Consider the following 18,890-nt stretch of genomic DNA (forward strand, 5'->3'; position numbering starts at 1 on the left):
CATACTTGGGTCCACCAGCAGTTAATCTTACTGCTTGTCCAACCTGCATAAATGTGACAGTAAAACTTCCAGCCACGTATTTAAAAGAAAGTTCTTTAATTGATATATATCAAAAACTTGATTATACGATAACAGTGGAATCATTTGATAGAAAGGAAAAGGTAAGTAACTTGTAATGTTAAGATTTAAAGAAAAATGTTCAAAGCATAAAATATAAATTGGCTTGAGCAGTAAGGAAGCTTGCTGAAGATGAGCTTTGTTGTATCTTATCCTAACTCTTTATGTGAATAAGACTATTGTCAGTGGTTTACGCTACTTAGGATAAAGTTGAGCCTTCTTGAGGCATGAGATGATGATTTGGGTACAGGAGGAAATCCTTCTGCCCTTCATTCCACACCCCAGTGATAAAGTATTCACCAGTAAGTGCAGTGTAGGGATTCCCTTCATTCCTTTGAAGCATCTGACATTGGCTGCTGCTAGAGACAAAATAGCTAATTAGGTAGACCATTGATTTGTTCTGGTATGTCAGTTCTTATAGTATCACTTAGTATTGATAAGAAAAGTAAACTCAGTGCTAGTGAATATCAAAAGTGCCTTTTTTCCCTCTAGGAGCTTCCCATCCCAATTTTAAATTGTAGTGAGCCTTTCCTTCAACTCACTTGAAAAGTAAAGAACACATTTACATTGTCGCTTTCATCCTGAAGGATCCCAGAGTGAACTGTATAAGGAGATCACTTCTCCCGCCTTTCAAATGAAGTTGCTTCTAAAATGAATCTTGACAGTTTATGACATTCTAGGGTGTAATCCAGATCAGTGTGGGGCAGTGTCACCCTTGCCCTGCAATCCTGGGTGCCACACAATGCTTTGCTGCTGTATCTTCCACTTGGGCTGCTCAGAAACAGCCTTGCAGCATGCGGGTAACACCCTGAGTATCTGTGTCTAAGCTGTAGCCTGACAGCATCAGTCTCACACTCACTTACACCAGCCTTGGTGACCACTTGCAGGGTGAGTCCAACACCCTGGATTTTCCCCCCAAACCTGTGTTCTGTACTATATGGCCCTCTCCTGGGCAGTCCAGATATATTAGGTCCGTTGCCCCTCTAAGAGAATAAGTATACAACAGTCTGCTACCCTAAATGGAGGTACACACACAGTGGACAACAGTGGATTACTTTTGACTAAAGAATAAAATAAGTTTGTTTAACTACAAGGAAATGGGGTTTAAGTGAGTACAAGTATAAGGCATTAAATTCACAAGTGATACAAGAGAAATAAAGATAAAATGCTTCCTCGTACGAAACTTAACAAACTTGATTTGGTTCAAGGTGAAGTCTCTTACCACACGTTTCCAGTAACATTGCTGACCAGGATCTTCTCCAAGAGTCCAGAGGTTGTTTCTTCTGTTGTCATAGGTGAAAGAGAGAGATGGATAGGGAGAAAGAACTTGGAGTGTTTTTGCCCCTCACTTTTATAGTTCAGTCGCCTTCTGAAATGCATTTTCCTGGAGGTTATCCCTCAATAACGTTCATTCTCACTGTGAGGACAGAGACATGGAGTCTGGTGATGAAGAAGGTCTATGCTGTTGTTTGCTAAAATGCAGATTTGTTTGTTCATGCTCCCCCTTCTTTGCCAAAGAATGGCCACATGGTAGGTGATTGCCCATGAACTTTGATGCCTCCTGGCTAGAGGTGTTAGCTTGTCCTTTGTCTTTGCGAAACTGGTTTACCCAGACTTTTCTGGTAAACACATTTCAGATCTAATTTCTACTTTATAACTTTACATATAGTGTTGTTGGTCACATTTCACCTTGATAAGATTGACAAGCCAGTTATTAGTTTTCCAGTGATATCTTACAAGGCATATTTTGTACAAAGATTATTACTATAGTAATAGTAGGGCGTGAATACTGAGGTGCATTCGGTCACACGGTTGTTCAATATTACAGGACAACAGATTGGGACAGACATTAAATAAGAATTGTCTCCAGATGAAAATGTGGGCTGGGTTCATTACTGACTAATAGAAAAGTGCAAGACTGCCTGCAGGAAGTATTTCCACAGTGCCAGTCACAGTTGTGTCTAATCACCAAAATATGAGGGATTCAATTACACTGTTTTCTGCAGCATCTAGGCCCCCTATCTAAGAACTGACCCCGCCAAATTCAGGTAAGCTTGTGAGAGCAGATGTAAGGAACAATAATTATCAAAACATTGAAGGGGACTTTTCTAGAAGTCTTTAATAATCCACTGTGAAGACAGATACATTTGAAGAAAGAGAAAAGGAATGTAGATACAAGACTGCTAGCTTTTCTACTGCACAGCAAAAGTGCCGTTTTATGGTGCACTATCTTCTTGCTAATGTAGAACTTGTAAGATTGAGTTATCTGTAATAATACGCTTTTAATAAATTGAATCCAGTGGACAGAAGTGTAGGGTCAGTCCTTGAGCTCTAGTAACTGCTTTCCTTCTCTCGAAAACTGAAAAAGTGCTATGCTTCCTCCTCACTCTACTCCCACCCTCAACTATACAACTCAGTTGTACTTGCCACTGTACAGCTTCACAATGGGATATGAAAATAGCTATTGTATGCAAGTTTTTTTTAATCAATGTTTAATAACTCCATTTAGACAAACAGGTTTCAATAAGATATTGTTTTCATGGCAGATTCCTATTAAGAATGAAACCTCTGAAGAAAGCTTTAGCTATGTTGTTGGAAGCTTGCATTCAAATACAAATTATTGTGTGTCTGTTGCTGTGGCTGCATCATTAAACCATCATTCCATCCCTTCGGCCTTGAAATGTATAATCACCAGGTCCAACACTCAACCAGGTATCACACATTTTAAAGTTTGGTCAGGGAGGGGTTCAGCGTTGTCGGTATGTGGTTTTTTAGTTTTTAATAGTATTTTCAGAAAAGGGTAACTGGTAAATATCCCAGTAAGAGAGAGAGCATCTTTTGATAGACATTTGGTTGGACCTATAAATGACATATGAGGTACCTGATATCTTTGGCTAATCCTGCTGGCTGTACAAATAGCTCTTGAATTGTTTTCAGTGATGCAGAGTTATCCTTTTCAATCTTAAATAAGTGTGTAATATAAAATAAGATAAATTGGAAATCTCTCCTGCATCTATTGAGTTTTACTCAGTATGTTGTTTTTTTTTTTTTCCATTTGCAGGTTATGGTATAATTCCAATCCTAAATGGTGGACTTGTTTCATTGGTAGTAGGCATCTTCCTTCTAGGATTGTATAAAGGAGGTTTCATTTGCTTAAAAAGTAAACCATGGCCAAAAGTTTTGGTATGTCTTTTTCATATATAATTTACCTGGTGGGGGAGAGGGAAGGGCTTGTAATGTTTATACAGCAAGTAGCAAGATATATTGTTCATTAGATAAAAGTTAAGCAACAAATATTTGCATTGAAGAGTTCTCTTAAAAGTGAATTGCAAATCAACTAGAAATTCCATCCATTTAGATATAGGCTGCTAAATGCCCTCAAGGTGGTGGGGGGTGGTCTGTAAATGACCTTTTGTAAATTCACTTTTGTACATTTAAATTTTTCCTTTTCTACTCCTTTGATTTCTGAAATTGGTTCCCAATTAAATGTCAGCTCTCTGTGCACCATACTGGGGATCCTACATAGAATAAAATGTCATGGAACTTCACTGGACCAAAGGAGCAGCTACATGGAGGGAGGATATATCTGGAGAAAAAAATAATTTTTGATTTTTGTGTTTTCTTAAATATTTTCCATCTTTTGCTATTTTTATTTTTTTAAAAACCCCCACAAAATAGGTATCTTATCCTTCTGGCCTCCTTGTGGGCAAGCTCTGTTCTCTAGAACAGGGGTTCTCAAACTGGGGTTTGGGACCCCTGAGGGGGTTGTGAGGTTATTACATGGGGGTCACAAGCTGTCAGCCTCCACCCTAAACCCTGCTTTGCCTCCAGCATTTATAATGGTGTTAAATATATAAAAAGTATTTTTAATTTATATGGGAGGGTCGCACTCAGAGGCTTGCTGTGTGAAAGGGGTCACCAGTACAAAAGTTTAAGAACCACTGCTGTAGAAGGTTTTCAAAAGGTGTGTGGTGTCATCAGCATGGTGAATGCCAGAGCATCACAAGAAGCCTGGACATTGTGGAAACTGAAGGGCAGAAAGTGAGAAATTAACTAATGATCTGTCTCCTGCCACTCTCAGCCTGGGAAGTTTAGGACATATTGCTAACCTGGGAAGAATGTTCATTATTCAATTTGTAGCTTACCTTGGGGTAGGGAGGACAAAATACTTATCTGTAGGTTACTAAATGTTGTAGCTTAAATTGCTTAAATGCTGTATTTTTATCAAAACAGTTATTTGCTAGTTCTGCTACAACATAGGTGATTTGAAACTAGCATAGTAATTAATGAACTAAAATTAATAAGCTAAATAATTAACATAGATTAATAAAAAGGTATGGATTAAAAGTTAAAATCAAGGTCTTCTGCTCATTTCTGACTTTTGTTCTGTTGCAGGGCAAAAGATCACTTGTAACTTTATGTTATGATTACTAGATATTCCTGGCACCCTAGCCAACGTTAGTTTAATGTCCAAAGCTGCTTGTAAGCTATTGCTAAATATATAATTACTGTCATGTTTACCTGTAGACTCAAGGCTTCTCCAATAAATTGTTGATTTACACAGAATTTGGGAATATCTAGAATATGAAAATGACCGTATAGGTTCAGGAACATAAGCATGATGTATATGTTTTTGTGTATTATAAAATGATGGTTTCCATAGTACAACTATTGAAGTTATGAATAGCGATGGTTGAAAACTTTCCATCAAAACTGTTTTTTGGATAGAAAATTGAGATTTCAACTAAACACATTTTTTTAGCAAATAACTGCTTTCCACTGAAAACTTTTTTTTTCCAAAAAAAAATCAATATCCCAAACTCAAAAACGGAAATATTTGTATATAGATATCCTGCCATGGTACCTCATGGAAGTTGTAGTTTGTTTTCTTCATGTCCTCATTCACTGTGGCTTGAGCTGGTCTCCCTGCCCAGATGGCATCTCACTTGATTATCTCACTATATCTCACCGTGGCCATGGACTCCCATGATGTAACCCCCTGGGAGAATGTAGTCTAACCAAGGAGCCGGCCTGTAGAGAAGAATGGGGGTGGGAAATACACAAACAACATTGCTCATCAGCCACTATGATAGCAATTCCAAATTAAAATGTTTCAGTTTTTGAACAAAAAGCTCACAAGAAAAAAGCCCATGTTTTAACCAGTGCTAATTAGGAAAATGTGCACATGTGCTAGACTCTTTCCATCTCTCTTTGCAGCATGCCAGCTCCCAATATTTGGGATGTTTTGATCTACCCTAGCTTGATGTTGTCCCTGCCTATTTAAGGCTTTAACCATTGTGGTCTGCCTAAGGGCCTGATCCAGCTCCCATTACATTTAGTGAGTCTTTCCATTGACTGCATTGGGAATTGAATCAGGTCCTTAACCTCTGAGGATTGCTCAGGATTCACGGGTGCCACTAAAGTAGATATATAGGCTTTCAGCATGCCAGTAATGGTAAATCAATGTGTAAGAATGCCGTAGCTTTTTTCTTAATTAAAAAAACAAGGAAATGTAAATGATAGCCATTTAATGCTCAAGCTAGACATACCTATTCTTTGACATATTTTCACCACAGGTTTTCCTTCCGCCTGTGTAGACTGAGGCAGGTCTAATGCTCTAAAGGAGGCATAGAGAACTTTGGTCCTGTCCATCCTGCACACTGCCAGATGTTCTACCTCTGCTGGCAGAAGCAGTCCTGGAGGTCGTCCTTGCTCTCTTCCTTATTGATTTTCAGGTTTAACTTGTTCACTTTTACTGTAGTGTAAAACTTCCCTTTCTGATTTCTGTTTTTCTGGGGCATGTTTTGAGAAACTACTGTTCTTTGGGGACCTCTGTTGGAAGCATTTCCTGAAAAGCAGGTTCTCCTTCCTCCCCTCAGGCACTCTGTCGTTATACCAGAATAATCCAAAATGGCAAAGGCACTCTTCTGTCTCTGAAGATGTCCTCCAAGCAGCTGTTGAAAGAGACCTTTGCCTTCATTGCACCTAGCCCTCTGACTCTTGTTCTTGTAGGAAATGGGGCTCTGAAGTCAGCTGGTGTGGTTCATCTGCATCTTTATGCTGCAGCCAGCCTTCAATGAGAAAATCTTTGGAGCACGCCCCCAGGAGTATCACTTTTAACTCACTCAGAAAATTGCCCCCATTCCACCCATTATTTCTGATTTCCTTCTCCCAGGAAAGGCGCAATGAGCAGTGCTTTGGGTCACTTTAAGGCTCTACTTCCTTGTGAATCAGAATGTTAACATCCCTTGCCCAGTTCTGAAATGGGTACTGTGACTTCTCTTGGCTGGGGTTTTCACTTCCTCCACAGAGCATGCTCCAATGTGCTCTCCCATGAGGTTCTTTCACAGAATCATAGACTACCAGGGTTGGAAGGGACCTTAGGAGGTCATCTAGTCCAACCCCCTGCTCAAAGCAGGTCCTGTCATAAGGTCCGCACCAGATCTCCAACCTCTCAAGCCTGTGCTGGCAGGTTACATAAAGAGTCCCCATGCCTTCTTCACCCTTGTGTCTTTATTTACAGTGCAACATTGTAGTCCTCTTTATTCCCGCAACAGCTGTCCCCAGTCAGACCCTTCCCAGGGTCTCCTGGCCCTTGAGGCTCCTGCCTTTGGTGAGGAGACAGAGATGTAAGCCTCCTATCCCCTTCCAGGCTAGCCTCCTGACTGAGCTTTCTCCAGGACTTTTATAGCCCTCCCCTCTCTCAGCCCAGCTGTCTCTACTTCGCTCAGGTCATTGCTGTGAGCTGGCCCTTGTTAGGGCCTGCAGCTGGGCTCTCTGCTGGCTGCCCAGGCCCCTGCACCTGGCTTCCCTACCAGAAAGCAAGGCTTAGCCAGCATTTTAGCAGGACATTCCAGGGGTTTACCCCGGCCCTGCCACAAGGACCAATTCCCAACTAAATCATCCCAGCCAGGGCTTTGTCAAGCCTGACCTTTGAAACCTCTAAGGAAGGAGATTCCACCACCTCCCTAGGTAACCCATTCCAGTGCTTCACCACCCTCCTAGTGACAAAGTTTTTCCTAATATCCAATCTAAACCTCCCCTACTGCGATGATCACGTCCCTCAGTCTGCTGGCAGTGCCCCTACTTATACAGCCCAAAATGCCATTAGCCTTCTTGGCAACAAGGGCCCACTGCTCACTCATATCCAGCTTCTCGTCTGCTGTAACCCTTAGGTCCTTTTCTGCAGAACTGCTGCCTAGCCACTCAGTCCCTAGTCTATAGCAGTGCATGGGATTCTTCCATCCCCAGTGTCGGATTCTGCACTTGTCCTTGTTGAACCTCATCAGGTTTCTTTTGGCCCAATCCTCTAATTTGTCTAAGTCCCTCTGTGTCCTATCCCTGCCCTCCAGCATAGCTATCACTGCTCCCAGTTTAGTGTCATCTGCAAACTTGCTGAGGGTGCAATCCATGCCATCCTCCAGATCATTAATGAAGATATTGAACAAAACCAGCCCCAGGACCGACCCTTGGGCACTCCGCTTGATACCGGCTGCCAACTAGTCTTGGAGCCATTGATCACTACCCGTTGAGCCTGATGATCCAGCCAGCTTTCTATCTATCTTATAGTCCATTCATCCAGCCCATACTTCTTTAACTTGCTGGCAAGAATATTGTGGGAGACGGTATCAAAAGCCTTCCCTCGACTTAGGGCTTGTCTACATCACAAAGTTGCAGCGCTGGTGAGGGGGTTAGAGCGCTGCAACTTAGGAGGTGTACACATCTGCAGGGCATCACCAGCGCTGCAACTCCCTGTTTGCAGCGCTGGCCGTACTCCCGTTTTGTCTCGGGTGTAGAGGATCCAGCGCTGGTGATCCAGCGCTGGTAATCAAGTGTAGACACTTACCAGCGCTTTTCTTGACCTCCGTGGAATAAGCAGGTATCCCAGCATACCTGAGGAAGCCTCTGGTAATCAAGCAGGTCTCCTTCCCCGGTTTGCTCTCGCGTTCCCCGAACCCCCGAGCAAGCAGGTCTCCTTCCCTGCGGTTTGCAGGGGGGTTCGGGGAACGCGAGAGCAAACTGCGGCGAAGCTGGTCTCCTTCCCCGGTTTGCTCTCGCGTTCCCCGAACCCCGAGCAAGCAGGTCTCCTTCCCTGCGGTTTGCAGGGGGGTTCGGGGAACGCGAGAGCAAACCGTGGGGAAGCTGGTCTCCTTCCCCGGTTTGCTCTCGCGTTCCCCGAACCCCCCTTGATGCCGCCCAACAGCGCTGCAGTGTGGCCACATCTAATACCATTTGCAGCGCTGGTTGCTGTAAGTGTGGCCACTCTGCAGCGCTGGCCCTATACAGCTGTACTAATACAGCTGTAACAACCAGCGCTGCAAAATTGTAGATGTAGACATACCCTTAGACTGTAATCCTGTAGATGCAAGGTAACAGAGAAGTTTGAGTGTGAGACTTGAGAGGCCCCTGCTAAAAAAGCACAGAAGGGGGAGGACAACAAAATCTAAGAAGCCCAAGAAAATCAGGGAGCCCAAAAGGCAACCTAAAAAGCACAGAGCTTCCCTGTCTGGTTCCTCAAGTTCCTCTTACACAGAGAACGGTGAATTGTCTGTGCTAAAGTAGACTTTAATCTGTACATTGTTTTCTTGAAAGAAGAGTTTGAAGTCTTGAGAAGAAAAATGAGAAAATGCCATTTACAAACCGCCAGCTAAACCTGTTTCTGAGAAGATTAAACAAGCTGTCCCCTGGCAACTATCTGTCCTGCAAAGTCAAATTAGACATGCTTTTGCACTTTTACTTCCTTTAAGGATATGGTAAGATTTGAGTGGGCATTGCCAGACAAAAGTGAGCAGCTAAGCAGACACGCCTTAACTCTTGATAAAATCTAGGAACACACAGATTCTGAGAATTGAAAATGAAGCCACCTCAGCTTCAAAGAATGTAGGCATTGTCTCAGGTGTGTGGGTGTATGTGTGTAAACCCTGTTAACAGAGCCAGAGCGCTTCCTGGGAAAAGAGTTTGAATCATCAGCTGCCCTGAAAGTGGCTCTATATTCTGCTGGTTTGGCTAGAGCCTTTATGGCATGATGTCACAATTTAAAATCTATGGACACCTTGAAGATCTTAGACTCTAAATAGACAAGGTACATAAAGACAGAGAGAGGGGAAGTAAAAAAATAGAACACAGTTTTTCTCAGTCCCAGTCTGATGCCCCACCCATTAGAGAATGGTGCCTCTCTAGTACAGTATGGAAATGCCCTAGAATTTCATACCAGCCTATGATGTCCCAGGCCCCAAAGTTCAGCAGTCAAGAAAGACAATGCTAATTATGCAGGAAATCTCTTCCCTTGTCATTCTGGAGGGCCAACACCAGAAAAATTCCTAGAGCTGTTCTTATTTTTTATTGTCCACAAGAGGACAGGAGACCAAGAGGTGCTAAAAATTCAGCACCTTCATAGGAAAAAAGAAAACTCTGGATGAATTGTGGAAATGAGCTTTTACAATTGATCTCACGCACTGAATAAAAGCCCAGTATTTTACTTATGTCATTACACCCAGGGTGTGAAGGAGACAAGTCACGAAGGGCTTCTTTGGTCAGGTGGATAAGATGTTGCTTTGAGGAAGCATACAAGTCTTCAGGGAATGTTATTTCCTGAGGAAGCCTGGACTTGCTCTATGTCATCAGCAGTCTCCCAAGCAAAGAACATCTTTGCTGAAATAGATATATGTAGAAGAAGTCTGGCCTTCAGATTCCTTGTATATCAGATGTTATAAACTGGATCTGCAATCATCCCCACGAGTGTGCTCAGTCTAACTAGCGGTTCCAAAATAGATATGCCACAGGATTCAGGATCTATCTCTTATCCCTCGGTCTTTCTTTCATCATTTATTAGTGTATTCTTATGTCAATGAGGATTAGAGAAGAGTTTATGCTAGAGAATGGAATGGAAATTTCACTAGAAGAAAAGAAATTAGCATGTTAGTATTCTAGAATTGCTGTGTGTTCTCATGGCCAACTACAAATGTATGACCAATTCTGTCATAACTACCATTAACTGTCAAAGCTGGAAAACACTGAAGAACTTATTGGTTTAGAACAAGGGTGAGCAAACTACAGCCCCGCAGGGCTTTGGATCTGGCCTGCAGCACTTGGGAGCGGGGAGATGGCACAGGGCTCCATGTGTTGCCCTTGCCTCCAGGCACCACCCCACGCAGCTCCCATTGGCTGGGAATGGGGAACCGCAGCCAATGGGAGCTTCGGGGGAGGTACCTGGAGGCACGGCAAGGGCAGTGCACACAGAGCCCTCGGCCCCCGCCTCCCTCAGGGGCTGCAGTGCTTCCTGGAGTGGCGCAGGGCCGGGGACAGGGCAAGTATGCAGGGAGTCTGCCCTGGCCCCGGTGCGCGCCTCTGCCACCCCGGAGCTGCTTGAGGGAAGTAGGGCTGGAGCCCTAACCCCTCCTGTACCCCACCCCCCAACTCCTTGCCCTAAGCCTTCTTCCCCACCTCGCACCCCTCCTGCACTCCAACTCCCTGCCCTGAGCCCCTTCATAAACTCTGCACCCCTCCTGCACCCCAACCCCCTGCCCTGAGCTCCCTGCTGCATCGTGCACCCCTGCCCTGGGCCCCCTGCCACACCCTGCACCCCAACCCCCTGCCCTGAGCCCCATCTCACAGTCTGCACCCCTCTTGCACCCCTGCCCTGAGCCCCTTCCTGCACTCCATACCCTTCCTGCACCCCAACCCCTTTCCCTTAGCCCCCTCATACACTCCACACCCCTCCTTTGCCCCAGTCCCTTGCCCTGAGCCCCTTCCTGCACACCGCACTCCCTCCCACTCCCCAACCCCCTGCCCCGGCCCTCCATACTATTTCCCCACTCAGATGCGGCCCTTGGCCCAAAAAGTTTGCCCACCCCTGGTTTAGAATAACTCTTCTGGTGGTTGGCCAGATAGGCAGGGCCAACATCCCCTGTATGGGCTTTAAAGTAACTGTCTGCAGTCATTGTACAGATGGAGACAAAATCCATGATTGAGCATTAATGGTAAGACTAGTAGCAAAAAGGAAATTTAACTGGTGAAATACATTGTACATTGCCTCACATATTTTGACTAAAACAATCTTTCTCAGGTTTGTTATGTGAGAGAATGTCTTTTAGGGAATTCATACAGCTAGGATGTTATACATACATATTTGCCACCTGTACAAAATCTTATATTAAAATTTAAAAGTTGATCCTTAGCTTCCAAGAAGGAAATATAAAGTGTTAGTTAAGCACTGTACTGAAGAGTTTCAGGACTATCTGCTGAACCCGTTTTCTTTTCCAAGATGAGCTTTCAGTCCTGGAAATTTTGTCTCTGCAAAGAGAGCTGGAAACTTTTCTTTTCCCTCTCCTTTTCCTTGTTCTTCAAAACCTTGCCACAAACTATATTTGACACTCTTCAACAGAGAAAATCCCAGAAAAATTACATCTTGAAAACACAGTGCCTTCCATCTGAGGTTTTCTTTGGCCAAAAGCATAAGGTCATTTCTGATCTTATTTAGAACCAATATGCAATTGCAGAGCCTATCCAGTTCTCTGTGTTTCTGTTTTGGAGCAGGATGCCATTCTTTTTTGAGTGCAGGAGAGAGACGACTTCTGAATTCTCAGAGCTTTGAAGATAATGCCGAAACATTTATATTGGGGTGACCCATTGACTTCTGAACATTTTTGCCTGCGTACTAGTATAAGTGCAAAGTGATGAGGCAGTTGTTAGAGTAAATAACAAGATTACTTTCTTATACTCTTATCGGTGTGTAATTTTTGTGTGTGTGGTTTTGTTTTGTTTTTTTAGGAAACCACAAATAAATTACATTGCTCAGTGCATGAACCTGATCCTGAAAATGTGTGCTCTGTACAAATCATGTATAAGGAAATGGAAAAAAAGGAGTGGGAATACAGTTATGATGATAGTGAAAATGAAAGTGAAAGTGAAAATTCTGGTGACTATACTAGACGTGTCATCTTGGGCAGAGATCCAAGTTCCCATGCTAAATCAAACACCTTCGTGCACCAGACTATAGACTGTACATCTGCAGAGAGTAGCAGTCAAGCAACTGAACTTCTGAGTTCTGACACAGAAAATTCTGAAGAGCATCAATCTGTCATTAGAGAAAATGAAGGGATAAGTAGAGTGTTCTTTCATCCTTCATCTGAAGTAAACAGTTCCTCAACTTTTGAGTTAAGTAACAGTGCTTGCTTTAACATAAACTTAAATACTGTGATGCTGGGAGACCCTGACAAGACCTGGGATGATTCTGCAACATTAATCTCCCACCAAAAGGATGCAGTTGACTTGCAAGATTCTAGTGCTTCTGATGCACTTGAATCAAAAAATTTTACTAACACAGTAGATGTTAAGAAGCCAGATTGTCATAACATCTCACATGAATGGCAAAACCCTAGTGTCTCGGATGAAAGTGATGCATCAGATTCTGAATACATAAGAAGATGAATCGGTGAAAGCAAGAACCACTTTATAAAACATGAATAAACAATTGGTCATGTTTCAGAGTATCTTTCTGGTTTGAACATACAATTCAGCTTCTGATGAACTCTGCATTTTTTACATTCTAAATATATGCCTGTATGTTATAAAAGCATGCAGGACTCGTGTATTAATGAACAGTGTTTTGGTAGCTTAGGGCTTCTCTACACAAGGGGTTTAGTCCAATCTAACTCGAGTTAGTGCATATTGAAAATACCTACATACACATGAGGGAAATCGTAACTCTTATCTTGGTGCAAATTCTGGAGTCGTCCTTCGAAGTGTACTAAGTTCTGTGAAAATTGAGTTAGTGCAGACTATCGCTCATGTCTACACAATGGTGCTACCTGCTACTTTAGCACGCCTCCAGCATCTGTCCCACACTGCTTTGTGGGGTCAAATGATAGGCATGTGGGCCCCATCAGTTGCCCTAGTACAATTCAGGAAACCCTTGCATGCATAGCCATCAATAATCTCCCGAGCATTACCAAGATTTATAACCTGGTGCAACAGTACCTTCTGCATGCCAGCACACACCTGCATGACAGTGCCTCCAACAGGCGATTGCACCACCTCAAATTGGTTGGCTATGGACCAGTAACAGTGGGGTGGCCAGCTTCCAGACAGTGATGGAAACCCATTTCTCAGTGGGTTATGGGACTTTACATGTTGGTATGGTGCCACTGCAGCTAGTTCAGCACAGATCTCGGAAAAGATTGCCTTCTCTCTCCTGAAATTCTGTTGCCACTGCTGGTCATCCCAGATCTTCAGAACAATCCTATCTCACCAATCAGTGCTGGTTTCCTGAGCCCAGAAATGGCACAGCACCAAGAGAAGCTGCTCCAGGAAGAGTACAGTAGCAGTTGCTCAATATCCTCCTTGTTCCTCTGCTACTGCTGCTGGGTAGCTACAGAAGCTGCTTGTTGATTAGAGGCCAAAGCCACCCAGCACTCTGAGCTCAAATAAAGTCCAGACAGCCTCTGTGTATACTCATAGTGGTCAGAATCATGGTGTGGATCATTGTTGCCTCTATGCTGGCCAACAGCAGTTCAAAAATGGTGCTAGCCTTCCCAGAAAGAGAGGAATTGAATCAGGGTAGACGGAGCAAAATCATGGAATTCTGAATTTTACCTCAAGTCCCAGAATTCCACTGGTTTCTGCAATGCATTTCACAGTGTGCACAAGAGAAATCCCAGAATGCACACAGCTCAACAGCAAAGGACCATCAGATACTCACCAAAAATGCTGCACACTTAGTACACGCAAAACCTCCCAGCATGTGTATGAAATGATGCAAATTGAAAGAAGACACAGCTGCCCCATAGGCATGCTGTTAGAGCAAGTTATGTATTGGGCACCAAGTGGTATGCATCAGCTGAGAACAAACTAACCCTGTTGTGTAGACAAGCTTTTAATGTACAATACGAGCTGTATTTCACACACATAAAAGCGAAGTACAGATCTGAAGGTAAATATGTGTAGCAATAGCATATGCCATTTATTAAACTTTGTGAATTCTTACTCGTTGTGGTCCACAGACAAGTCCGCTTTAAGTGTTAATAAGTAGTAAACCTTTACCAAAAATTCACCATGAGAAACAGAAATAATGATGTTACCATATGAGTGGTCTCACCACAAGGTAATCACAAGCGGTCTCTGGAAGGCCTGCTCCATATGGAGGGTTACTTTGCAATATGTTTTAACCACTGCAAACAATAGAGTAATGCTGTGTTCCTGTAAATGAATTAATCCTACACCGAAGCTGATTATTCAGAGAAAGCTGATCAAGTGAAAACCATGGGAGAAGAATGAAAATTGACATTGTTCATGAACCTTATCTCCTATATTGATAACGTTTAAACAGATTCAGCATTTACTTCAGTCTGTAGTGAAACAGAGACCAACCAGCTAGTAGATGGTCACAGCACATTTGGTGGGTTCAGATCCAGAAAGAGCACTCTCTTTTAAAAGTATGAAGTATAAAATAAGGCATTATTATTTTTCCACAAAGCATATTTCATTGCAAAACACTGAAGGTGAAATGTTGGTCCTATTTAAGGTCTGGTCTATACTACAGAGTTATGTTGACACAAGGCAGCTTACATCAACCTAGCTATGGAAGTGTCTAGACTTACATTTCTCTCCCACCGACATAACTGCGCTGCTATGCCAACTTAATAACTCCACCTCCACGAGTGGCAAAGAGTCAAGATTGATGTAGTTAGGTTAACACAGAGTCACTGTAGATTCTGCATAGCTTATGCTGACTGTTACTGGCTTTCAGGAGCCATTTTTAAATGCCTCACTCTACAGTACAATTGATACAAGTGTCCCTGGTGAGGATGCGTACTACGACACAAGGAACAAAGTGTGGACATGCACAAGCAGTGTAATTATTGTGACAGCTGTATGCCGACATAAGTCAATGGAACTTTTGTCGTATGTTTCATTGGAGCCAGGATTTCACTTCATGATTAAAGCAGTTTAAAATAGTATAAGGTATTAAGAAATACTACCGAACATATTTAGTCTTGTACCATATATACAAAATCTCTATCAGAAGTTTAAGTGTGAACTTCTAATGCAATGAATGATGCTGCATGGAAATATTCCTTTTTGTAATGACATAACCAAAAACTGTATGGCCAGAAAGTATGTAATGAAACCAGGAAACACGCAATATTTTATGAGCACAGTTCAAGCTGCTAAATTAATGCAACTGGTCATTCCTAGCTGATACTGGAAGTGGATGTCTTTGTGGGTTTTTTTAAATTTTAATTACCTTATTACTTTTTATGTATATTTTTTTTTACATTTTTGTAAAATTATCAGCTACTACATTATATTTTTTAGGTGTTGTGAATGCCTTTTTAAAATAAAGTTTTTGAAAATGCATAACTATTGCTCTGGAATATTTAGTGATACTACATATATGCTCCATCTAATCTTGTGGATAGGTTTAAGAATGAAGATAAACTGAGTCAGATTCTGTGTCATTCTGGCCCCTTTGTGCCACTGGAAAGCCACCAGCTCTTAGCAGATGAGAATTTCCTCAGGACAGGGAAGCTTTTAGCTGATGTAGAGCTGACATACCCAGCTGCTGTTCCAGTCTGGCTCTGGCATAGGGGACAAGGAGGTGCCATGGCCATGTGCACTGTGTTCCAGTTATGACTATGGTCCCTTAGCAACCATTGCCAGCCAGTCTTGGGATGAGCGGGAAGGTCCTCTCATGGATCAGCAACTGGTTAAAAAACAGTAAACTGTAGCCCATAGAGCTACCTTAGCCTTTTATGTAATGCAAGGAACCTACAGAACTGTATCCTGTAAGACATTGGCTTAAGCAAGTTATCATAAGTAAAGTAAGCCTAGGAATAGCTTGATCAAGAGAGGGAGTTGGTCCATAAAAATACCAAGCAACTGCAGGAACACTGAACTGGTACTAGGTTTGGATATTTCAGGATAGAATTGCTGGCAGATGTTTAACACATATGTGCTTTAGCAATAGGTGATGTATATGATAGAGCAGTGTTTCTCAAACGCTTTGCGAACAGGGCTGCTAACAGGGAGTTTTGCAAGGGAGTTTGGAAGGGGAGTGGGAAGGGGACATGGTTCACTTGCCATCCTTTAAAACCTGTAAACTAAACAACATTCAAAACGTCTTGCTTTTTAAGCAAAATCCTTTCATTAACTAGGTAGCTGCAGGAGACAATGCAGGCAGAAGCCCAGCAGGAGAGTGGGGGCTATCCAGTTTATTGCACTGAGTGTAGCATGTATGATTACCTGCCCTGTAGGAAGGTGGCATATGTGTGCATTCAGTGCAAGGAGCTCCTGGCCCTCAGAGACCGTGTACGGGCTTTGCAGACCAGGGTGGCGGAACTGGAGGAGCTAAGGGAGGCAGAGAGGTATGTTGAGGCTTTCTGGGACCGGTAGAATTGTCCCACCTCTGGTCAGACAGCCCCTGCTCTGTTGAGGAGGATGAAAGGCCCAGGGAAGCAGGGGAGTCAACGGGACCAGAGGGAAACCTTCCCATAATTGGGACCCTCCTTCCAGATGGTGTTAGGGTATCCTCTTGCACTGAGGTTACCTCTCCGAGGGAGGGAACTCCAGTCACTAGGAAAAGGCAGGTGTTAGTAACGGGAGATTCGATCATTAGAAACATAGATAGCTGGGTTTGTGATGACTGGGAGAACTGTATGGTGACTTGCCTGCCTGGTGCAAAGGTTGCAGGTCTCTTGAGGCATCTGGATAGACTTATGTGTAGTGCTGGGAAGGAGCCGGTGGTAGGTACCAATAGGGAAGGGTAGGAGAAACATCCTGGAGGCTAAATTTAGGCTGCTAGGGAAGAGACTGAAATCCATGACCTCTATGGTGGCATTCTCAGAAATGCTCCCAGTTCCACATGCAGGGCCAGGTAGGCAGGCAAAGCTTCAGAGTCTCAATGCATGGATGAGATGATGGTGTAGAGAGGAAGGGTTTAGATTAATTAGGAACTGGGGAAACGTTGGGGATGGGGGGAGCCTATATGGGAGAGATGGGCTCCACCTAAACCAAAGTGAAACCAGACTGCTAGCACTGAACATTAAAAAGGTTGCAGAGCAGTTTTTAAACTAGGAGATGGGGGAAAGCCGACTGCTGCAGAGAAGCACGTGGATCGGACAGAAACTTCTCTTAGAGGAGAGTCTATTGGTAGAGATTCTCTAGGTTATAGTTAGGAGCAGAGGATGGAAGAGGATAATATAAGGGCCAGATCACATGAGAAATAGTCACATAAAAAATCAAACACATCAGAAAAGGGCAAACAAATAGTGACACGTTTTTAAAGTGCTTGTACATAAATGCCAGAAGTCTAAATAATAAGATGGGTGAACTAGAGTGCCTCATGATAAAGGAGGATATTGATATAATAGGCATCACAGAAACCTGGTGGACTGAGAATGATCAATGGGACACAATTATTCTGGGGTACAAAATATATTGGAAGGACAGAACAGGTCATGTGGGGGTGAGTGGCACTGTATGTGAAAGAAAATGTAGAATCAAATAAAGTAAAAATCTTAAGTGAATCCACGTTCCATAGAATCTCTATGGATAGTAATTTCATGCTCTAATAAGAGTATAACATTAGGGATCTATTATCAACCATCTGACCAGGACAGTGATAGTGATGATGAAATGATAAGGGAAATTAGAGAGGCTATCAAAATTAAGAAATCAATAATAGTGGGGGATTTCAATTATCCCCATATTGACTGGGAACATGTCACCTCAGGATGAAATGCAGAGACAAAATTTCTCAATACTTTAAATGACTGCTTCTTGGAGCAGCTGGTACAGGAACCCACAAGGGGAGATGCAAGTCTAGATTTAGTCCTGAATGGAGCGCAGGAGCTGGTCCAAGAGGTAACTATAGCAAGACCACTTGGAAATAGTGACCATAATATAATAACATTCAACATCCCTGTGGTGGGAAGAACATCTCAACAGCCCAATGCTGTGGCATTTAATTTCAAAAAGGGGAACTATGCAAAAATGCAGAGGTTAGTTAAACAGAAATTAAAAGGTATAGTGACTGAAGTGAAATCCCTGCAAGCTGCATGGATGCTTTTTAAAGACACCATAATAGAGCCCCAACGTAAATATATACCCCAAATTAAGAAACACAGTAAAAGAACTGAAAAAGAGCCACTGTGGTTTAACAGCCATGTAAAAGAGGCAGTGAGAGATAAAAAGGCATCTTTTAAAAAGTGGAAGTCAAATCCTAGTGAGGTAAATAGAAAGGAGCATAAACACTGCCAAATTAAGTGTAAAAATGTAATAAGAAAAGCCAAAGAGGAGTTTGAAGAACAGCTCCCCAAAAACTCAAAAGGTAATAACAAAATGTTTTTTAAGTACATCAGAAGCAGGAAGCCTGCTAAAAAACCAGTGGGGCCCCTGGATGATCATGATACAAAAGGAGCGCTTAAAGACAATAAAGTCATTGCAGAGAAACTAAATGAATTCTTAGCTTCAGTCTTCACGGCTGAAGATTTTTTTTGTAGGTGACAAATCTGAGGAACTGTCACAGATTGAAGTGTCACTAGAGGAGGTTTTGGAATTAATTTATAAACTTAACAATAACAAGTCACTGGGACCAGATGGCATTCACCCAAGAGTTCTGAAAGAACTCAAATGTCAAATTGTGGAACTATTAACTAGGGTTTGTAACCTGTCCTTTAAATTGGCTTCTGTACCCAATGACCAGAAGATAGCTAATGTAACACCAATATTTTAAAAGGGCTCCAGAGGTGATCCTGGAGGAAGGGGGAGGAGCA

At 42.8% G+C, this 18,890-nt stretch overlaps 1 protein-coding gene and 1 long non-coding RNA gene across 2 annotated transcripts in view; one reads left to right on the top strand and one right to left on the bottom strand.

Moving 5' to 3' along the window:
- The window catches only part of IFNAR2 (interferon alpha and beta receptor subunit 2), a 28,784-nt gene extending 16,181 nt beyond the window's left edge, over nt 1–12,603 (top strand). Inside the window, exons 6-9 of the mRNA XM_050929406.1 lie at nt 1–161; nt 2,664–2,829; nt 3,179–3,300; nt 11,887–12,603. Coding sequence (XP_050785363.1) covers nt 1–161; nt 2,664–2,829; nt 3,179–3,300; nt 11,887–12,546 — 1,109 coding nt within the window. The 3' untranslated portion in view covers nt 12,547–12,603. The remainder of the gene's footprint in view (nt 162–2,663; nt 2,830–3,178; nt 3,301–11,886) is intronic.
- LOC127037797 (uncharacterized) overlaps nt 150–18,890 on the bottom strand; it is a 27,241-nt gene continuing 8,500 nt past the window's right edge. The window contains exons 2-3 of the long non-coding RNA XR_007770465.1: nt 4,982–5,148; nt 150–1,530 (exon numbers count right to left, since the gene is read on the bottom strand). This is a non-coding gene — a long non-coding RNA (uncharacterized LOC127037797). The remainder of the gene's footprint in view (nt 1,531–4,981; nt 5,149–18,890) is intronic.

The sequence above is a fragment of the Gopherus flavomarginatus genome, chromosome 1 (assembly GCF_025201925.1).
Source record: "Gopherus flavomarginatus isolate rGopFla2 chromosome 1, rGopFla2.mat.asm, whole genome shotgun sequence".
NCBI classification, from domain to species: Eukaryota; Metazoa; Chordata; order Testudines; family Testudinidae; genus Gopherus; species Gopherus flavomarginatus.